Source organism: Anarrhichthys ocellatus, unplaced genomic scaffold (genome assembly GCF_004355925.1).
Source record: "Anarrhichthys ocellatus isolate YVR2014 unplaced genomic scaffold, GSC_Weel_1.0 scaffold20, whole genome shotgun sequence".
Taxonomy (NCBI): Eukaryota; Metazoa; Chordata; class Actinopteri; order Perciformes; family Anarhichadidae; genus Anarrhichthys; species Anarrhichthys ocellatus.
Window position 1 is genome coordinate 6,943,975 of NW_022280050.1, and position 22,207 is coordinate 6,966,181.

Here is a 22,207-nt window from a genome sequence, read left to right on the forward strand (position 1 = left end):
TCTTAAACAGTTTGACTTTGTTAAGTGCTGTCTTTGCTCTGTACTGTATTTTGTCTCTAGGAATACATAACTGCTGTGCTGTGTTGTAAGATTGACAATAAAACAATGAATTCCATTTGGTCGTTGATGAAAAGGTTAGGATGCTTGAAATAAGAAATTCTGACTTTGACAAAGCAGTTTTGGACTCATCAGTGATGATCAAACAGCCTTATAATTATGGCAATTCTAGTTTCAAGCATTAACTTGCTCAGAACCAGTAATAAAATCTCAGTAACAAGTCATAATTCCTTATTAAGATAATTAAGGACTGAAACGCTTGAAACAAGTGAAATGCTCGAACATAAAAAGAAATATCTTGTCAGACAAAAAACAAGCATAATATTGCCTTGATTTAAGATGTTTCATCTTACTTAGATTTTCATTTTTGCAGTGTAGAACTTTCACACTCATGAAAACCACTTTTTTTTTTTTTTTTACCAGTTTAAGAGCTCACAGCTCAGTTGGTGGCCTGACATCAGTCAAGTATATTTTGGAGATTTGATATCAGTTTGGTAGAGTGCTATATATAACAATGACATGCTCATCGATTTTGGGCAAAATATCTCAAGACAAGAATTGTGAGTGGGAAAAAACACTAACATAATTATTTTTATTGTGTGCTTGAACATAACTTGCACATAAATACAAAAGAGCAATTAAATCCAACGATATATAAATGGTTCATCAGTCTTTGTCGTTTTAGTACTACAGATAACATTCTATGAATTTGTTGTACTGAATAGGGAACTTTGTGTGCCTTGCTCACCAGTCATTTGGGCATTATAATACAAAATATTTAAAACACTCACACACACACACACACACACACACATACACAACACAACACAACACTGGCAGCATGAAAGTATATTCTACCTCGTGTGGACATCAGATATAAATGTTCACATATTGGTCTGTTTGCCTGTATCATCTTCATCTTCGTGACTTTTAATGGAGTCTTTCTTGACCATCTCGAGCTGCGCCTTCTGTAGCTTGCACTTATCATCCTCCTCATCATCATCTTCATTAACCTTCTTAGTGAACTGGGCCTCAATTTCTGCAGGGTCGATGTAGGTGTAGTAATGCGCCATGATGGAGAAGATAAAACACACTACAACCAAGAGAGAGGCAAATAGGATGTATTCTGCCCACTTTGAAAGAGAAGGAGAAAGACAAACGTGGTATTAATGGTCACTGTCACACAAAAACATGTCAGACACGTCCACTCGAGGTATGGTGTCACTTTGAGTCACTGAGGTTTCGTTTTGAGTTTAATTAGTCTTTTCTTTTCTTTTTTACCTGTTTGGGAAGCTTTGCAACCTCAGCCACGATCAGAACAATGAAGTTACCCACAGCAACAGTAAACAACCAGCCTGCTTGCAGCACCGCTTTCATGTTACTAGGTGCCTTGAAGACACAAAAGAAGTACACAAGATGAATTTAGCCCAAAACAAAGAAAACAGAACTATTATCAAAGACTAACAGAATCAAATATTCTCATTTTCTGTGTCCTGCAACTTCTTTGATTGTGCATCACTGAGATGAGGTGTGAAAATGTGTATACAATTTTACCTGTGAGTAGGAGAACTCCAGACCAGTAACAGAAAACATCACTTCACCAACAGTTATGAAGAAGTACTGCGGGATCTGGAGAGCCATGTGTACTGTGTTGGGCTTGATGTCTTCTGTCACAGTAACAGACTCCTGACACTGAAACAAATAATCACAATAGTTCACTTTAGGATGGTGTTTCTCAACGTGTGTGACTGAAAAGAAGGTAGCTGGATGGATTTTGATTTTGAGCATAAAAATGAGCATGTGTATATAGGCTAGCTCATTCTGTATTTTTCATATAATCATGAAATTCCCATGAAAAGACCAAAACCAAAAATGCATTAATCCAAACCTCCCGACCATGTCTGTGACACTTAGCCCCAAGCCCATCCCTGCCTTCTTAAGAAGCAAATCTTTAAAAACAGGTCACAAAAATGTAGTTTCAATTACATTATAAAGGCTTAATATTTTCCAAAAAGAGCTTTAAGAAACTTACATTAGGTCCAATGACCAAAGTGCTGGGTATAAAGAAGGTATATGAACTTCCAAATCCAAAGTCCCTGCTGTATTCACATGACTGTGACCCATTCTGTATGGTGAAGATGGACCTGATCATTAGAAAAGAAAAATTAGTGTTTGCATGAAATAATGATTCTAGTATAGAAAAACAGTATTGATTTCTGTCAAGATGAAAAATCCTTACTTTCCATTACTTATTTGGGAGTAGTTGGAATAATCAAATGACTCAATTACTCCAAAGGCAGCTGCAGGAGTTGACACATTCACTGCTGTATTCATTCCATTTATGAATCTGAAATGGGAACATATTCAGCCAGAAAATGTAAAAACAGTCAGTAAAACCAATGTATGGAATCCCTTTATTTTCAACCAGTTAATCTGCAGACAAAGATTGGGGTTACAACTGTGTGATTTTTACCTGATAAGAGACTAAAAACGGCAATGATTAATTTTCAGTTGGTCAATTAATCAATTAATTGCATATTTGTTAGCAGTTTAAACATTTGTATCAACTTACCGGACTGCATTGTTGCCTTCTTGTGGCTTGGAAATCACATCATTCGTCTGAGGAAACGACAAATGTTGATTAATTGAACTTAAATGGCCTCTTGTGTGTCTTCATTGATATTATTTTGTGCTTCTAACTCACCAACATCCAGTTGTCAGTGATGTTTGAGGTCATGAGAAGCGTTTTTCGCTTTCCTTTAGCTAAGGAAATATTTTTCACCACTGGAGGGCTGCCTATTAACATGCTGATACTTTCTGCGTCAAATGTGAAGAATTCATCACTGGCCTGCAAAAAAAAAATGTAAAACTGTGCGATCATTGGGCTAGGAATGTGTGCACATAGACAGTGGTGTTTTGGCTTGCATGCAACAGAATTTAAAACTTGCATGAATCTCAAAATTGTAGAAGTTTTTTGTTATTGTATAAGGACATACCTGAGCTGCAGGAAGTACAAGAGGATCGATGCCAGGCAGCTCAACCGTCACTGGGTTACTGCCCATGTTAAGTAATTTCAACTGACTCTGAGAGGCTGATGGGAAGGTGGGTAATGTTTTCTGAAATTTCAGTGAGTTTTAAAATAAATTATTCCCTGAACTGTAAAATGTGCATTCTACAGTGTATGAGGAGATGAACACAATCGTTACTTACATCAATTTCAATCTGAACCAAAGCAGCGCAGACAAAAGCTATAGCTGCCATCATCATCCCCACTGTCATTCTTTTCAGAGGTCTGTTGAAGTAACATTAAATCCTGTTACTGGTTTTTACAAAATGTGAGAGAATTACATCACCAAATGTCTATCTTTAAAAATTATTTATGACTGTAATATCAGCATTTTTGACATCAACAACATCAAAATATGGGCCTGATCAGACTGTGTAAAATTACACTGGTCTTGTATAAATAATCAGCCTTTTCGCTACAAAATTTAGTTTTGAAAAAACACATCAGCTTTTGTAGTTGAACACTCTGACAATGCTGCTTGTTCACTCACAGCATTATGTTCCACTGTTGAGCAGCTAAAGGAATAGTTTGACATTTTGAGAAATCCGCCTAATTTGCTATTGTGCCGAGAGTTGGATGGAAATGATCGATACCAATCTCAAAGCCAGACGCTAAGTATAAAGCTACATCGAGCAGATTGTAGGTTTTGTAAGTTATTTAATAACCAAATAAGGGGCCAAGGGACCAAGGCCAGGTATTAAGCCCCAACGCTGACTCACTGAGTTCCAGCAGTACTTACGTAAAGTTCAGGCCACACTTTTTGATCAGAGGGTAGACTAAGCTGTCCATGATAGGCACCAGTGTCAGGATCAGGATGGGGTTTACAGTCTTCAAAAACATAAATCGCACAGTGAGAATTTTCTCAAATAAAGCGCAGTACATCTGTCGGTCCACGCTAACATGATACAATTATTTGAACTCACCTGCATCTGATCAGGCTGTATAACAAGTAGCCCCTGCAGACACAAATACGTTATTAAAACATGAACACATTGTAAACAAATTAGATAATTAAAATATACTAATAGTTGGTTTATCATCAAACTTACAAAGTTCCCATTCATATTGGTGGCTTGCAAAGTCCATCTAGAACCCTTTAATAGAGATGCAGAGTAAAGCACAGCTTCCACTGTCAGCCAGTGATGTTGCATTTCTAAGGTACGGGTAACTTTTCAATACCTTTTGGTCAAACAGGGTCCAGAACATCGGGAGTGGGATGTATAAAAAGAGGACCCTCAGCACCATTTTGATTTGAGCAATGAGGAGTTTCTACAGCACAGACAGAGGGAAAATCAACTGCTGTCATTCCACTGATGAAGCAGCTTGTTAGAAACTTTAGAGAATTAAGTAACGTGAAACGTACAGTATATTTATCTTCAGCCCAGTCCATCCAGTGCTGCTTCTTTGGGTATTGACTGCTTATGTGCTTGTAGCGGTTCTTAATGGCAAACTGAAGAAGAATGTTAAGGATAAAATATGTTTTTAGAAACACCTCGATCAACTGTTGTTAATACGGAATGTGTTGATGCAAATGGTGTAAACCAGACTCACCCCAATACATTTACACACATCAAGCATGATGTTTCCCTGTGGTTCAGCTTTGTAGTACATACCGCTACCAATGATAAACACCACTGTAAGGGGCATCACAGACACAACATCATTATCAGTGCACAGTAATATGTACCAAATCTTTACATTTCTGCTTTATATTCTCCAAATTATTTAGACATACCAAGTGCAACCATCATTAGTGCTGCAGGAACGCCGAAGGCCAGGGAATAACACTTCTGCTGACTGTAGATGCCACAGCTCTGAGCTGCAGATTGGGACAAACAACTGTCATTACAATTCAGATTTGACTCATACTCAAGGACTGTTATTACGTGTGCGCTCATGCTTATGGCATGGTTTGTCATAGACCTTATGTCCTGTTCACATGTACCTCTCAGGATTGGAGTGATAATGGTTGACAGGAGACTCCCACCATTGATGCAAAGGTAGAACACAGAGAAGAACGTTCTCCTTTGCTTTTCCTGCACAGAGAAATACAGTCAGTGAACTTCTACCTTCTGTTGCATGCATGTTGTGCAATGCTGAATATAATGTGTAACCAATTTGAAACTGATTGATATCTTTGTTTATTATATTAAGTGATACAACCAAAGTTTTGCGACACAAGGATAGCAATGTCAGTGCGTCAGCCCACCACTTTGGTCAAGACTAAAGTAAAAAAAAAAAACTCCTCGAAGTAATATTGTTTATCACAGAAATGTGTACATACAGTGATGGTCTCCAGAGGATGAACACTAAAGGTGATTTGCTGATTTTTCCTCTGGTGCCACCATGAGTTGAGGTGTGATCTTGAGTGAAATGTCTTGACAAATTTTGAATGGATTGCGATGAATTTAGTACACTCATCCATGTGCCCCTGTAGTAACTTTGATTCCTTTAAACTTTAAAGGAATACTCCACTGAATTAGCATTGTTAGATTCCAGATGGACAGTTTGAACGTATAATAGCCAATTTGCTGATTATTTTCCAATTTTGGTACTTGAAAAAGTATCAAGTAGCAGTAACTTCCTTGTCAAAACCTGGCGCCTGCTTTACTCACAATGCACCTTGACTGTCAACATTTTAGTCGGAGATTTGGCTGTATTGTGCTGTATTATGCTTGCATCCCCGAACCAGTAGCCTCAAACAGAGATACACATGACAGGCATTGTTTCATCAAGCGCCAATTACCAAGGCCGTGCCCCCTTTTGGGGGAAAGAATTGCAGATAAGGAGAGAAACAGGACAATGCCAAAAAGCATGCAAACTAATTACCAGAAGAATCCAGATCTTATATGAGGCACATGATGCGGGAATTTTCACTGTCAGTTTGGTAAATTGCTGAATGATGCTGGTGAGTTACTATGGATAGATAGCTTGAGTGGGAGGCTGCTGCAGTGCAGTCAAAGCATCAAACTGTCGTCTACAACGAAATCTCAGCCTAGCCTGGATCAAACAATTGACAGACAACATTTAGCCTAACAATACCTAGTGATTCAATTAAACATGTATAGATAACATGTAATATCCAGCCACTAAGTTGGGTCCTTTACCCACTTAGACAGGGGAAGACCGAAGGGGTATGAAATCTCCATTACAAAGGCGATCAAGCTCAATTCATTAAGGTATAGCGAACACACTACAGATCTGGTAAGCTCAGTTCTTTCTAACTCGACTCCCCCAGATTTTTGTAGTTTTCATACTTTTAGTCTTCCGACCCAACCGACTTTGACTCAAGTGACATCACTTGAGGCATTTACAACTGTTATTCACTTGCAGTAGTAGTCTCCAACACCTGTGAACTAACTTTGATGTGTAAAATTGGTGGAGGTCTCCTTTAACTTTTCATCTAGTGCCATCATGAAATCTAATTTACCAAATACTTTGGTTTATGTCTAAATTAATTCCTTCTGCTGTGCCAAAGAACAGCCTCTCAGCATTGCTGTAGACTCTTAGTGTTGTTATAGCTATTTAGGGGACTATGTTTTGAGAGTGGATAGTAGAGAGGAGACAGGAATAAGGGGAGAGAAAAGATGGATGACATGCGATAAAGAACAATGTCATTGTCACAACCAAAGCTTAAACATTATAGAAGAAGAAGACTGTTCTAACCTGATGATCACCGAATTGGTCTCCACCAAAGGCAGCAACACAAGGTTTGATGCCACCAGTGCCCAAAGCGATGAGGAAGAGACCCACCATGGACAACACGCTAAATGTGAAGAGGAACATGTGCATGAGTCTGTCGAAATACGTGATGCAAACTGCCTGCCGAAAGCTCACAACTCAATTATTTGGCTAGTAAAACAGAAACCCACACATGAAAGGTAATGTTGTCTGGTGTCCCATCTCTGTCCGTGTCAGTGATGTCATGGATTGCGCTGACAGCCATCGTAACCTGGCCGATCGCATAGACGACGGACAAGTAGATGATAGTCCTGTAAGGTGAAGAAGGAAAGAGATAGCAGCAGTGTAATAACTACTGTGAAGGAGAGAATTGTTTCTTATCATATGTCTTTTAATCTCAAATATGAATCTAAAAAGTAAAGATTAACTATCTGTACAAATGTAGTTGAGTAGAAACATTTCCTTCCGAATTTAAAAAAAGGGATATACTACTCCAATTCCTACAAGGCCACTACAAGGAACTTTCATTTTTGTGTTGATTTTGGCGGTCCCTGTGGAAAAAAAATGGTAGTGTTTCCTTGCACCAGATTTCCTTTAGATAACCTCCCATTTTACTACAGCACGGTCTGACAGTCTGCCCCGCTCAGCCCTGATTCTGGTTCTCCTGTACCTCCCTCCCTTGCAGTGGACTCAACAATACTGCCTCGGCTTCCAGCAGCTTGGTGTTGGCTCTCAGCAGGGACCAGCTGAGCAGCAGGCAACTATATAAAAATAGCCAGTCTTCCCGCTGGTGGTCTTGTTCACGTATGTAGGTCATACAGAGGCATCAGTAATTAATTGAGAGTGTGTCACAAACAATCAAAAGTTCCTCGTAGTAACTTTAAGTACAGTAGGCCTTCTTGTTACTTTTCACCACTGAGAGATAATCACCCTCTAACTACTTGCACACGTTTAATGACAAAATAATTAAACTCACTTGAACTTCCCCAGCCAGGAGTCAGCCACAATGGCCCCAAGGATGGGGGTCAGGTAGCAGAGAGCCACAAAGACGTGGTAGATGGAGGTGGCCAAGTCATCGTCCCAGCGCAAGAAGTACTTGAAATACAGCACCAGGACCGCTGTGAACAGGCAGAGAAAACGTAAGCTTCTTCTTATTTGACAGTATATCATCATCTGTTTTTTTTCCAAAACCATCACTGTCAATAAATAAATGAGTTTAATGATGTGGTTTTATCATCATGGTTACAAAAATAATCACATGGTCAATGTTACACAACTCAGTGTTCTCACCTCGCATGCCATAGTAGGAGAACCTCTCGCAGAACTCATTCACAACTATGAAGAAGATGCTGAGCGGGTAACCGCACAACTCTTTGCTCTGATGGATCAAAAAAAGCATCAGCGTGGTGTTCAGCAGCAGTGGAGGCAGATTTTAGATCATATCGCAGGCAACAAAATGTACTTTGAGTATCAAAATGAAGCTCATTAAGCAGAATGGTCCCTGTCCGTGTTCTATTACATTATCGGATCAACATCAGGTGGAGCATATTTTATTAGTTTAAGAAAATACATGTGAAATAAATACAGCGGAGTAAAAAGTGCAGGTATAAAGTAGCATTCAATGGAAAAACTCAAATAAAATACAACAACCTAAGAAATTTGCCCTCAGTAGTGCTTGGTATTCAGTAACTTATAGCAGTAATACAGTGAAGGGCATATTGAGATGGTTGCTTTGTTATCCCTATGGAGTCTCAATGAACAATTATAAATCAAAAACTGACTGCATGAACGTTCAATGAATCAAATTAATTAAGTGCATTACCGTCCCTTTGCTCTCCTTCCGTTTCTTGGGATCCTCGTTATCTGCGCACATGACAATTTCAGTTTAAATAACTGGCTCCATTTCATAAATAGAGAGAAAGGCAGTTGCCCACAGACTACCTCCATTTAAAAACAAATATCTTTCTCCCAATGTCTGGTCTGACTTGTCTTTCAGGCGTCTGCACTTTCTGCACTGGAATATTTGCTTCTGATTTAAATGAGAACAGATAAAAAGCAAATGTTTGCCAACTCACCGGTCATACTGTTTGAGTGAAGCTGCTGCTTGACTTCTACTGTAGTTTGATATTCCTTTGAGATTCCTGCAGGGAGCAGTTGATAATTGATCCTTCACTCGAGGAGTGTTTCCGTAATATTGCTTCTTATTAGCACCTTGATCTGTCGTCCCCACTGCTGACCGTGTTGCTTTTATGATGGGTGGGAACATGAGATATAGGAGATACAGAGTCAGCTATGTTCAGTCCCAGACACCTCATAAAAAGTATTAATTTCAGAGAACTCCACAACCAAACTAATTGTAAGAATAAACACAAGAATAAACTTTAATAAATGTGGAATGAAAATAAGGATTCATGAGTAAAAGTGCAGAGAAATTAGTGTGTTTTATTTAAAAGATAAGCATTAGGGAACATCTCTGTTTACAGCAGAACAGTGACTTTGTGTTAAATTAAAAAAAAAATACCTTGCTGCCCAAATATAAAACAATTATAATGAACACTAAAATGGTAAAAGCTTTATATTAAATCCACAGTCGGCGTAGTGTTTGGTTCGACACCTCATCGCTTTGGCAAGAAGGTCAACATCCTCTTTACAGTGTATGAGCCCCATACAGCAAGATACTTTGCAAATATTGCACACACTCCTCATTTTATATACATTAATAAACAACTTGGAATATATTTTTTGTAAGCAATGGCTTTAAATATTTAAAAACGCTCCCATTCTAAGACATTGAAGTGATTTAAGGTTGAATGCTAACATGAGTCATAGGACGCCATTTAGTAGAAATATAACTTCATGTACAGGGAGACGAGCGTCAACGTTTGCAGCATATACTGTTCATCGACACATCAATACAGTGGCTTATAAAAGTGGAATACTGTACATACAAAAACACAATGTGAAACATTATCAAAATAAACAAAAATGGGCTGTTGGGAAGGTGGTGGCTGTAATGTAATGACATGCATATTAAAGATCACAAGAGGAGTGTCCATGGAAAACCAGTCTTTTCAGGTAGAAACAGGTGAAGCATTATGTCTGTCCAAAGTCTGCAACGTCTCTCATCTCTCCTGCATGATCCACTCTCTGGTCCCAGGATCCTCCTCAGATCCTCCTCTGTCACAGACATCCAGCACAGTTACCATGCCGTGTAATCATTAAATAGGTCCAGTGCCTGGGTCATTGTTCACTGAGAAAGGTGAGAGGTGGTCAGAGTTGTCTGTGCTTTTGTCAGTTTCCCTTTGAGCTGACTGAAGAGAAGGAGGATCGGGTTTATTGGCGACAATATGGCGTCACCGGCATGCCTGGTTGGCGAGTGTAGAGGGCGCCAAGTTCAAGGCTAACCCCTGCCGGCATCATACCACAGAGGAAGAGCTGGGGATGCCGTGGATAGTGGCACTGGTTGGCGTGCCGCTGATGGCGTTAAAGATTTGAAGCGAGTCTGGGAGAACGCTCTTCATGCCATCTTCCACAGGACTGATCTGGAAGTGAAGAAGAATGAGATATTCACAACTATTTATGATACCATCTTGGATTGCTTAGTACCCTAATTACTGCCAAGTGAAGCCCTTATTTATAGGGATAGTTTTACTTTTTCTTGCTGAGAGTTAAATGAGAAGATCGATACCACACACATGAGAAGTTAATGTGCAGTTAATATGAAGCTACAGCCAGCAGCAGGTTAGCTTAGCTTAGCATACAATCTGGAAACAGGTGGAAACTTGAAAGCTTGGCTGTCTCGGTCTGGCAAATAGTTTTCCCACTATTTGCATTTACGTACACATTACATTTACACAGCTAACAACCATATTAAGCTTTACGAAAATGTGTTAGCTCGGGTTTTCATGTATGTTAGTTGCCAAATCTCCTGAGAGTCTGTGGAGGAGACAGAGAAAGCGTCTCGAACAAAGTTAATTGTCCTCCTGATTTATCTCTCTGAAAAATGAGATCAAAATGTCAGACTGTTCAGAAGATGTGTGTGTTGTGAAAAATGGGTCCAATGTGTACTTTGGTGACTATGGGACGAAACAAGAAACTGACTCTCAGTGCACCATCTCCTTTCTGTACTGTCTCTAGATGTGTATTTACCATACAGAAATGAGAGTAGTATCAATCATCACATATAACTCTCAGCAAGAAAGCAAATCAAAACGTCAAACTTTTAAGGTGGAGTCTCAGAACCCCTTTTATGAAGATTAGATACAGAAAAAAATAAGTAAAAACAACCAATCCTTGTAACATCAACAAAAGAAATCCTTCAAAGTATAAGAAATATTTGTGTATGTAAGCACATACAGAAACATGTAAATACATAAGCACACACATTCAGATGCATGTGAATACAAATACACATACAAACGTATATGTACATGCATACATACTTTACACACATGCAGAAAAAATACATGTCAGCAATCTAAAAGAGATTAGTGATTGTTGGTCTAGACAGCCGCTGCATCCAGTGTAGAGGGAGAACAGTTGGGTTTTACGTTTTGCAATAGATATAAAGATAAGGCCCGCCTGTGATACGATCAGTTAACTTTGCCAATCTATTTTAAGGTCAAGAGATGGACCTTAGCTTTAGCAGCTTCCTGTTTCCTGCATGTATCCCTGTAACATCAGGGTTGTAACGGTTTGACAATCTTAAAGCAATAACATTTTGGCTAATATCTGAGGACAGATGTTTTTTGTCTGGCTGGATCAACAATTAACAACTCAGTCTTTAGTACATACTGGTGGTTTTTGCATTACCATCCAATCTGTTCATGTCAGCACAAGGGAGAAACAGAGAATGGTGTTATCAAAGAGCATGTTATCAATCGTTATCAGTTACTTAATGGCACGCACACAGGCAAAAACACGTCTCAGCAGATTACCGTTGTAACATTAGTAATGCAGAATGTAATTACACTGATACTCACTTGCTCATGCATGATGATGGACAGCTCTTTCGCTAGGTCTCTATAGTTGGCTTTCATCTCATCGTGATACTCCTGTTGGTCCTCTTTGATCAGTCGCTCATTGATACCTAAACCGTGGCCACATGCCTCCACAAAATGCCTGCTCAAAAAGCAAAGCGTTAAGACGTATTAAAGGAGAATTACACAAAAATAGATTAGTACACACATTGTAAGCTATCGACAGCTCATCTCACCTGAAGACCTCTTTCAGCTGTTTGACCTTGTTATCAGGATTCTTCTTGGCGCTCGCATCGTCCAGAAAAGCTCGAGCGTATGCTAGTGGTCCTGCATTTACCTGAGGGAAGACGTAGGAGTCGTGTCATGTCTGTGATCATTTCATTAGGTATGGGAGTGGGTGTATGTGTGTATATGTTTTTGCAAAATTCAAAGCAGGAACCTGGACGCTGATGCTGCCCTGTAGTTTGAGCTGCAGACGGATCATGTCCACCTCACTGGAGGAGCAAAGCTGTTTGATCTCGGCCACCTTCTTGCTCATCTCATCGATGGCCACCTCGATGGGGCTCAGATCAGTGTGGTGTTGATACATCACTGCGATACGTTTCTTTACGTAGGGGAAACAATGTGTGGCTGGGGGACAGAAACATGAAGAGGAGGAGGGTGAACAGCTGGCCTCTTAGTTTATGAATTATTTTCTCCTTGCATGTGCTTTTCTGAGTTTTACAGCTCAGGAGCCACTCACATGTGTACCGTGCATCTTTTCAAAGCTCTCAGATAATAAAGATAAGAATGCAAGGTTGAACCTTTGGATCTTTTACACCACAAAACAATATAACTGTGATTAGGATTAGGAAAGGCCCTTGACAAACAGTTTACACGTTCAGAATCTAATCAAGATCTTCCATTTATGCACAGGACCTTTCTGCTGAGTCATGTAATGCCTCAACAACTGATACCCATGTGACAGCCTTCCACATAGTGCATTTATCAAATGTGTCAATATCCAAATTAGGGGAGACAGTGGTGTAAAGTTTGTGAGGATTGGGAAACATGTAGCACTTTTTAGATTATTTAGGATCATTCGATGCAGAAGACACCATCTAGATTATTTACATGTCTGTTCCTTTACACATCGAGATCAGTTTATAAGTGATGATGAGAGCTGCTCAGCCTGTGATAACATTTGTGTAATGTGTTCTGTGGCTCTGTAGGAACTTTCTAAAACATCTATATTAACTCAGTATCAGCTAGCTACTAAAGACTAATAGTACGCCTTTAACAGCATATGTGCCACTACCACTAACAGTATATATAGAGCTACCTACTGGTTAGTATAGTCCTGCGTTTGCACTGCTCCTCCACCCCGCCTTGCTTTTTGCCCGATATGGTGAAAGGCATCTCAAACACGAAGCGACGGATGTTGTGGCTCTTCTCGAAGTCTGTCTTCCTGTCCACCAGCTCCTTCTCCTCCAGGTAAGGGGTCACATGTGTAACTTGGATGTACGCATACTTAGAGTCCAGGTCTTTGGGGTTAATCTGCAGAAAGTCATTAGTACAGATTAGTGACATATTTTATGAGAATTATGGGTCAACGCTCATCACAAATTAAATATCCATAAAGTCTTACCCTTCCAGAGTCCTGGATTATCTTCACATTCTCCTGTCCAAACTTGTCAGAGTACAGCTTAAGGAGCCTCTGAGATATCTCTGACAGAGGAGTGAATTTTGGTTCTTTGTAGATGTACTCCTTACCGTCTTCATCTTCAAAGAAGCCCTAAAGACAGATAACACATGGTCAGAATGAATAACAAACAAACAGCATCTTTATCGAATAAGATATAAAGAAGCAAACAGTACCACATCGAACCATACATGGGATGTGAGTGGAAGGGTTTACAACAATTTGTTGAAATGAAAATGGTAAAATACTCTTTAATTCCCAGCTGGGCTGAAAGCAGATTCCACAAATACACAACCCTCTATATCTAATGACCAAGCACAGAGACTGAAAGAAAAGAAGTCAGTTTGTGTGTCAGTGTCAGTTCAATAATGTAAGACGGACCAAAGGACACAGGTGGGAGCACAGACTTCACACTGTCAGTTGGGGTACTTAGATTAGTCAGTTGTCTTGTAGGTAAATGGTCAAAAGTCCCATGAACAGATGGGTGAAGCCATGCACATCAAGGGTTTACTACTAAGATTAGGACGACTCTACGGCTAAAAAATGAGCAATGCACTTGAAAAAGCATCGATTGCATTAGAGAAGGAGCACAACACTGCCTAACACATCACTGCAGTCCAACTGCAATGTTGGCTTTCCTATTGATTTACCTCAGCCTCTGAGTCTGTAAAGTGGTACTGCTACAGGGGTGTGGCCAGCAGAAAATAAAATCATTGTTATTCCACGAGAACTACCTAAAACCTGAATGAAATCAACACACTCTAATTCATACTACTGCATCAGTGATTAGACCACCATGTCGGAAGAGACATGGATGCGTTTATCTCTATTAAAGCACACAAGCAGAGGTAACCACACGCAACAAATTATTTCACACGATACGACAAAAATGAGGGTCAGTACTAAATCTTATAAAGTCAGATCTGTAACACAAAAGCAGAAACACTGGAATGAGAGCAAAAGTGAAAGAGCGCCATGCAACACAGTTCGAAAAAGAGTAAAAAGCAGTGGTGACGTGAAGGACAAGCAGCACCAACACCACACAAAGACGTATGCTGCCCAGAAAGGCTAGCAAGGTCTACTGCACAACTTACCGCTGCCTTCAAAGAGGACAGAAAGCAGAGAAGGGTATTAGAGTGGATCAGAGAATGCCACTGCATGTGGTCATGCTCTTAAAAATAAAATTAAAACATCTTCAGCAGCCCTCATGCTTAGTGCGAATTACTTTTTCAATATTCAGCAAACAAATTAATACTTTTGCTCTTTTGTGAAATTATATCATTTTAAATACAGTTAGTGCAAAAAATAATCAAATAAACAATATGTTTGTTTTGAAAAAATAAAAATAAACTCACCTGGCCAAAGAAGGCCACTCTGAAGTAGGTGCCCAGCAATCTCTTTCCTGTGTGCATGACCTCTGTCACTTTACTGTATGCACGATGCAGTGTGTCATACAGGTGGGCCAGTTTCTGTGCAAATTCATAAAAATAACATTTCAAATCTGGTTAGTATTTGTAGATACTAATGTCAACACTTGGGTTAAATTAGATGGACTTGTTGGAGGGAGATAAAAGAAGTTGAACGTACCTCAAAGTCCCTGCGCTTCTCATAAATGGGGATTATGAGCTTGTAGATGTCACAGATGAGTTCGTAGCGCTCAGCTTTCCACAGTCCATCTGCACACTCCTCCAAAAGCTCCATTAAGACGTCCTGCAGGGTAACAGGAGATGGAGAAAAATAGATCAGTATTCGATAAATCGACACCTCTTCTACACATCTACATGTATCCTAGTGTGCTGGGAAATGCAGGTAGACATCCGCAAAAATTGCCTTCTTTAAGATAGTATTTATTTTTATAACGTATAAGTGTGTCTCACGCTACCTCTTTCGTGGTCATAATATTGAAATAATGATAATCTTAATTATGTTACACATTTGATTATTCAATATTTAAAAACTGGAATATTGGAGAGCTTAAAATAAGATGTTAAATGTTTTGTCTTCCTGCAACAGATGATTATAATTATATATGCCTTGGTACAATTCATTAACATTACATTACATTCATTTTGGTAGATGCTTCTGTTTAAAGCAACTCACAAAAAGTGCATTCAACCTCAGCGGGTGCAGGAGCTAGTCTCTATTAAAATACAAAACTCTTTGAAAATCTAAATGTAATCAATTAAAACTAATGATGTGGTCAGACCACAGACTGACTTCTTGCTAACTTGTTCAAATCTTAGCACGGTCATTAGCACAGTCACATACTTCATTGAAATGGACGTCCTGCATGCCAACGTCCTCCATCATCGCCGCCTCTTCATCAATGTTTGGAGTCACGACACGGAACGCTGAGCATCCCTGCTTGAACATGCCTGAGCACAGAACAAGATGAGACAATATAATAACAATCGGCCACATTAGGCAAACAAAAACAAGAAAGATTACACTGAACATACACAATAGCGATGTCGTGTGGCATGCAAGTGAAAATAAATGATCGCAGCACCTTTTCTCCGCAGGTATTCTGCCACAAGCGCTGCAACGTGCACATAGCACATGGCCGCCTGTGAACAACAACTCAGGTCAGATATGCAAAGTGATGTTGAAATTATTAATTATTTTACAGGACAGCATCACCCGCAATAAACTGGACAAAACAAATGAGATATTTTATACTGTATAGACACATCACCACACACAGACCTAAAGTGAGTCCATCACATGTTCAATTGGCCACTATCATACCAAAGTCCAACCTATTCAGCCACAGAGACTCCCTTATCACAGACCTCTGACAGGTCTCCGTTCTTCACATGGATTCGGGCCATGCTGTCCAGCCAGGTCTTGCGTAGTTCAGGCGTGCTGGCGTAAGACTTGGCGAGGCTGTACTGCAGGTCCACCAGCATCTCTGGATCTCTCTCGTGCTCTTTCATCTGAGCCGTGGCCATCAAAACTGTCCTGATGCGTTTGGTCAGGTCCTTCACATCTGATGGGAAGGCTGTGTTCTGTTAAGGAGGATGCAGAGATGAGAGCAGTCAGTCATGTTATTGCTAGTTTAAGCATATATACTTTTAACTGTTAAAGTGGAACCATCATGCACATCAATTAATTGCTGACCTTAATAGTTTTGTCACTGTTGGCACAGTTGTTGATTATTGACAGAGACTGCTGGAAGCGGGTACTTCCAATACCAATCACATCAGCTATCAATTGACTGACAGCAATCACCACCTAAAAATAGAGAAAGAAACATATTATTATTAATTATTATCATTAAATATTGTATAAGCCTTGCTGGCGTTACGTCATCATTGTTTGAGGTCCCACAGACCGTAAAACTGTATGTGTAAATACAGTAATGATCAAAATTAAAATAAACCAATTAGTTAACAGTTCCATTTGCCACAAAATGGGCATAAAAATTGAATGAAAGTACAAAAAAAAAATTGTATGTCACAAAATAACAATAAAATAGTGAAATAAATCATTTCAAAGCTCATTTAGGATATGGTAGTGCTACTGTTAACATCAAACACAGTTACAGAGAATATAAAAATGCATTGCATTCAACCATATTTTACAGTTAGGACCCCAAACAGTTAGAAGTTATGCATCATTTTCTGTGCTAGAACTCTGTAACATGGCATCTCTTTAAAATTCTGTTCATAAGCATTTCTCACAACATTAAGAAAGATCATGAAGTATAAAGCTAATTAAACAAGGTCCAGGGTCTTAAGGACATTAAGTTCAAATAATGTAAACATGAGAGCTTTAATTGTTTTAATAAGTTAGATCTACAGAAGGACTATCCCACCTGTAAGTGCGTCCGGACAAAAGACTTGCGACCTGTGTAGTCAAAGTTGCTCTTCATGAGGAAGTAGAGCAGATGGGCTGCATCGCTGCGAATGGAGCTCAGCTTGGAGTTACAACACTTCAAGATCTCATAGCAGAAAGCAGCACACATGTCAGAACGCCCTTCAAAAAATGTGCAAGGAAACTGGAGGGTGAAGAAGAGAGACAGGTCATCAGGGAACGCTTTCGACAATCACAAGCAACAACAGAGAACTGTTAGGTGGGTAAACAGACGTCCTTCACACCTTGTAGATGAAGGTGCGCAGTGAAGTGAAGACCTGCTTGAGGGCCGTCTCTGACTGATTGATCCGTAGGAAACAGAGGTGGACTTCAAACACCTTCTTCATTAGTGGACTGTGGCCGTGGTCAGAGCACAGCTGGGTCTGTGGAGAAAACAGACGATTATCTTTAAAAAACGGACGAAATCTGATTTAAAACACAGAAACAAGATTCACATTCAGCTTTTTTTATGAAGAATAACTGATTAAAACCTAAATACTGCATTTAAAGAAAAATGGTGCCAATGCAAAGTTCACTAGTACAGTCAATGTGTGCCAAGTACTATGCTATTTATGTTACCTTGAATCCCATGATGAAGATACTCAGCGTGTCCAGGACGGTCAGGCACACTTCAGTAGCGATGTTTGCCTCCAGCAGAGACAGATTCAACACATCTGCATCCGAGTGACTATAGGCTAAAGAATACACAAGAGAAAGCTGAAGCTGTTTCACCCCCACCGGTGCACAGGACGACCATTTCAACATCATATCTCTTGAAATATGAGACCTTAGTGTTAAAGGCAAAGCTGGACAATTTCATTCCAAACTGAAACAATCTTACTACGAACAAAATCAATACCGTTTATCAAATGAATAGTGCATTGGTGAGGCACAAATGTTGTTAACAAATTGAGCCAACATTTGAGTTTTTTTATATTTATGAATTAATTTCAAGCAGCATTTGCTTTCTCAAATATACAGGTAGTGTTTTGGAATGAAACCTCTATATATTTCACATTGATTTTGTTTTTCAGAGAATGAAATGAAGTTCAGAGTAGATGAGCTGGCCATAGGTATGGAAAGAAAGCTAGTGTTCAGTTAAAATGGGCATGCTCTTAATTTTAACCAAATGAACAAAGTCAGTAACAGTCTGCAAACGTCCTGCTATCCTGATACATTCTTACCATGGTCTACAGATATTCCAAGAATACTTGAAATCTTTCTTACACTGAAAACACAAAGAAACTGAGTTAAATGACGCCATTTGACAGGCTGAGCAAATAGCTTATTAAGCCCTTTAGGTAAAAGCAATATAACGCTAAACACAAATACCTTCGCACCAATTCAATCTAATTTACTGATGCTGCACGCATGTCTTGCGGGCTGGGTTTAAACAGAGTATGAGGGGGATGTTGATGATGGTGAAAAAGTATGAGGAGACTATACAGAGTGAGGCGGAGGAGGGCGGGTATCCTCTGGTAAAAGGCTGTTTGATGAAAAGTATGGGGCACTTACTGTGGTTAAAAGTGTATGAGTTATCCAGGCTGCTGAGCTGCTGTAAGCGGGCATGCATCATTCCCGCCCTGTTACGGGACACAGGCAGAGTCTGAGACTTCCGCTCATGTGCTACGGGTCCTGCCCCATCCTGGTTCCTGTTTAGGAAACAGGTCAATGTTAGACGAATGGCAGGTTAGCGAAGCAGGTTAGGGTGAACGACACACCATTCTGCACACTTGAGTGGTGTAAATATCACTCAAATGTCCTGAGAGCAAAAGCAGATGTGCTTGTATTCAAACCGTGGTTCATAACATCTACTTAAATATCTTGTTTGATTTTAAATGTATCGTAGTAAAACGTAACATTTTGGGTGACTTTTACACATATACCAACTGAAGCATGTATCCAATAAAGTCGTGCTGTAGATTTTGCATGCAGTTCAATTACATAATTGCAGAAGCAGCTTTAAAGCAGTGAGTGAAAGCAAACGTCATGCACTTAAGAAGAGAGAGATGCTATATGAATTTAGAGCCAGTGGTTGTGTCACAGCACTGCAACTTCTATAGGGTGAGAAGATATCATGCGTTAAGTCTGAGAAAGTCAGTTCCACCTTCAGTCTTACCCAAGCAGGAGAGGGCAGGAGCCAGGGTTTTATTTCATTTTGTTAAACTTGCCAGCATTTAGGTGAATAGAGATAGGAAAAGTGGTGGGAGGTTAGAGAGAGTGAACACCCAAAGCCCTCTGGGAGTCCAGGCCAGAGCTACAGTAAGTGTGTTCGGATAAATACTCGTCACATAATTGTGCTCAACATACATTCACACCCTTTCAACCGTCACACACATTAGCAATGCTGTCTTACACTGGATGATCTAAAATGAAGACGATAAGTAGCTACATCATTGTCATTATGTTATGACGTTTAATATTCAATAATGTACTCCAGGAAATGTATTTTGTCTTCTCATAATAGTCAGATATCTATCTGCTAGAACAGTGGTTCCCAACCAAGGTTATTTGTACCTCAGGGACTATTTCTGCAGGTGCCAGATGGTCCATGGACAGATTGTAGAGTAGCTAAATGTATTGGAAATAACAGAAAATACAAAATAATCTAAAAAATACATAACAATTGAGTCACCATTAAGACACCACATGTTGTCATTTAGAGTGGTGGAGTGGAAAAGTAATGGATACAAAGTTAAAATGGTTACTTTAAAGTAACTGATAAGTGGTTTGATTGGAAAACTAAAAGTAATTAAAACCGTTGAAATATTTAGCGAAGTAGATAAAAGGATTGGCTAAAAGTAATGGATAAACTGATAAAATAGCCAAAGGACTGGATACAGAGTCGAAATATTTAGCTAAAACTAATGAATAAATGATGAAACCGCTGAAAGTAGTAGTTCATAGTTAGCTAATGGATAAGCTAATGGATACATGGTTGAAAGGTGGAGCTTCTGTTACTCCAAGTGGCAGTAGTACGAATGCAAACTTGACCAAACCGACCTAAACACAGGAGCAACTGTACGTAAAGCCTGCAATCCTTTATCAAGAACTCAACTCAATCATTGTTCAGATTTAAAAACTTTTAAGAGAATTGAAGGTCATGCAATGCTTTCAGACACTGACAACAACATTACCTTGCGATGTATCTCTTTCCCATGTATCTGAACTGATGGAGGCACACTCTGTGAGGAACAAGGAAGTGAACATCAGTCACAATCAAATCTAATGCTTTACTTGCAGTGTCGAGGTTGTCATGAAAGCAACGTAAGGCATCTTACTCGACAAGAGTGAAGAAGTCCATTAACTCAGCAGATGAAGCCTTGTTCCAGTATGTGAACAGAGCATCTGGAAAAAAGACAGATTGACATTGTAGACATGTAAGTGAGCTCAGTGTTTATGCATCGAGACAGAAAGATGGTGAGCACAGATATTCAGGAGCGAGATGGAGTGACATGTTACCTTCAGACATGCTTTTGAGCACATGTAAGAAGCACATGAGGAGGCTCTTGATCTCTGACTGGTCCAGTTTATCACATCGCAGCAGGGTACTGCCCAGGGTTGAAGCAGCCTGGTTCTGAGGGACAAAGTATCTGGTCAGGCAGAGGACAGACAAATATATTATCCTGGATGGCTCTTTGCTCTGTCTCGCTCCTTTTGCTGCATCAAGATAAACCACAAGTACTGTCTACAGAAACCATTGTCAGTTTATATTTTGTATTTCCAAAAGACAAAGTGTATTTTCCATAGAAATTACAAAATACAAAGATTTTTTTGTACACTTTACATCTAGTTTTGTGGTCATAGTTCAAAGTCTAGACAACTGAGTCTTCGACCTGTATTGCATTAGACATTAAAAGTAGTCAAAACTATACACAGGGGCTTTTAAAGATGTTATGACATGAGTAATAAGAGTTTTCTGAAGGCCTGGGGTTACAGTCGTCAAGCTACACTAGTGGAGTCATTCTCTCTTGATGTTGCAGGGCTCTTTTTACTGTGGAAGAACTGCCAACGGAAAACAAACACCATTTCTCCAGCTGAGGCAGAGAGCAGGGAGAAGAGAGAACCAAACCAGTGGAGCAACAGCTCTACCACATGGAGGGGATGGCGATGTACCAAGCACGTTCCCTTGCCAGCAGTTAGTCTAGACCATGAAACTAGCTGGGGATGACTTCATGGAAAGTATGAGGCTATGGCTTTGGCCTTTTAACGAGTGCTTTGGGGAGTGGATGGCTAAAGTTAGTTTTCCTGAAAAGGTGGACAAAAGCTGTGGTGCAGTTATTTTCAAGTACTTGTTTGAGCTAAAGCAGTTTGGGTTGATAGTAATTTCAAATTACTTATGAGTGTCCCTCTTTTCCCTTTATGCTGTTACACACATTGTGATAAAAGTTACCACGAACAGCTTCAACAGAAAATGCAACACAGCACAGATAGTGAAAATCAAATAATTAGTGTTTAATGGACTTAAATTTAGCTTGAGGCTGTCTATCAGTGAAAGCAGAAATGACACAGCACACGTGAGAAGAACTCAAAAGTGACAAAATCCCTTAAGCGTGCATGCTTCTAAACATCTGGAAAAAGAGCAGAGACAAACCCCTTGAGGCCCTGTGGTACAGCAGCTCTGCTTTACCCTAGAGTACAAACAGGTCAAAGCCTTAGAATCATCTGGCAAAGAAAGGGCTTAGGGTTTAGGACACTAGGAAACTCCCACACACACACTAACATTCCCAGATGGGACACTCCTAGGGAGGAGGATGAGGGGTGCTTTGTACTTGAAGTGAAATGTTGGGCTGCAGGGCGCTCTCTGGCACACAGGGGACAGAGAGTAGGGAGAAGTCCGTGGTGACACGCTTGGTGCGCACGGAGAGCATGGACTCCTCAGTCTCC

At 39.8% G+C, this 22,207-nt stretch overlaps 2 protein-coding genes across 19 annotated transcripts in view; both read right to left on the reverse strand.

Moving 5' to 3' along the window:
• Positions 1–847: 847 nt before the first annotated feature.
• On the reverse strand, positions 848–8,995 carry slc15a1a (solute carrier family 15 member 1a). Its single transcript, XM_031858416.1, has 23 exons — positions 8,881–8,995; positions 8,628–8,668; positions 8,096–8,183; positions 7,782–7,923; positions 6,997–7,116; positions 6,791–6,890; positions 5,070–5,160; positions 4,860–4,943; positions 4,676–4,758; positions 4,488–4,574; positions 4,304–4,393; positions 4,174–4,218; positions 4,048–4,080; positions 3,864–3,952; positions 3,268–3,349; positions 3,054–3,173; positions 2,762–2,905; positions 2,630–2,676; positions 2,297–2,404; positions 2,090–2,201; positions 1,612–1,749; positions 1,339–1,446; positions 848–1,190 (listed from the first exon to the last, which is right to left on the reverse strand). Exons 1-23 carry the CDS (start codon positions 8,885–8,887, stop codon positions 942–944), a joined length of 2,208 nt encoding a protein of 735 aa, XP_031714276.1. The 5' UTR covers positions 8,888–8,995; the 3' UTR covers positions 848–941.
• Positions 8,996–9,131: 136 nt separating this feature from the next.
• Positions 9,132–22,207, reverse strand: part of zmp:0000001200 (dedicator of cytokinesis protein 9) — a 71,873-nt gene continuing 58,797 nt past the window's right edge. For 6 of the 18 annotated variants that reach the window (XM_031858401.1, XM_031858399.1, XM_031858396.1 and 3 more), the window contains exons 35-54: positions 20,783–20,897; positions 20,602–20,668; positions 20,458–20,505; positions 18,836–18,972; positions 17,900–18,015; positions 17,566–17,703; positions 17,283–17,465; positions 16,586–16,699; positions 16,258–16,473; positions 15,975–16,032; positions 15,734–15,840; positions 15,053–15,175; positions 14,821–14,934; positions 14,560–14,565; positions 13,412–13,558; positions 13,110–13,320; positions 12,224–12,414; positions 12,021–12,121; positions 11,788–11,926; positions 9,132–10,347 (exon numbers count right to left, since the gene is read on the reverse strand). In XM_031858401.1, coding sequence (XP_031714261.1) covers positions 10,222–10,347; positions 11,788–11,926; positions 12,021–12,121; positions 12,224–12,414; positions 13,110–13,320; positions 13,412–13,558; positions 14,560–14,565; positions 14,821–14,934; positions 15,053–15,175; positions 15,734–15,840; positions 15,975–16,032; positions 16,258–16,473; positions 16,586–16,699; positions 17,283–17,465; positions 17,566–17,703; positions 17,900–18,015; positions 18,836–18,972; positions 20,458–20,505; positions 20,602–20,668; positions 20,783–20,897 — 2,457 coding nt within the window. In that variant the 3' untranslated portion in view covers positions 9,132–10,221. Of the gene's footprint in view, positions 10,348–11,617; positions 11,626–11,787; positions 11,927–12,020; positions 12,122–12,223; positions 12,415–13,109; positions 13,321–13,411; positions 13,559–14,115; positions 14,146–14,559; positions 14,566–14,820; positions 14,935–15,052; positions 15,176–15,733; positions 15,841–15,974; positions 16,033–16,257; positions 16,474–16,585; positions 16,700–17,282; positions 17,466–17,565; positions 17,704–17,899; positions 18,016–18,504; positions 18,549–18,835; positions 18,973–20,457; positions 20,506–20,601; positions 20,669–20,782; positions 20,898–22,207 lie in introns of all 18 variants that reach the window. The other 12 variants (XM_031858404.1, XM_031858398.1, XM_031858397.1 and 9 more) reach the window with 6 other exon arrangements.

Excerpts from the sequence above, each read along its gene's own strand:
- slc15a1a (XM_031858416.1), bottom strand. Across the intron at positions 6,891-6,996 it reads GACAACATTACCTTTCATGT|CGTGTTGTCCATGGTGGGTC; the intron begins GTGGGTTTCTGT and ends CTTCACATTTAG. Across the intron at positions 3,174-3,267 it reads TGGTTCAGATTGAAATTGAT|AAAACATTACCCACCTTCCC; the intron begins GTAAGTAACGAT and ends CTGAAATTTCAG.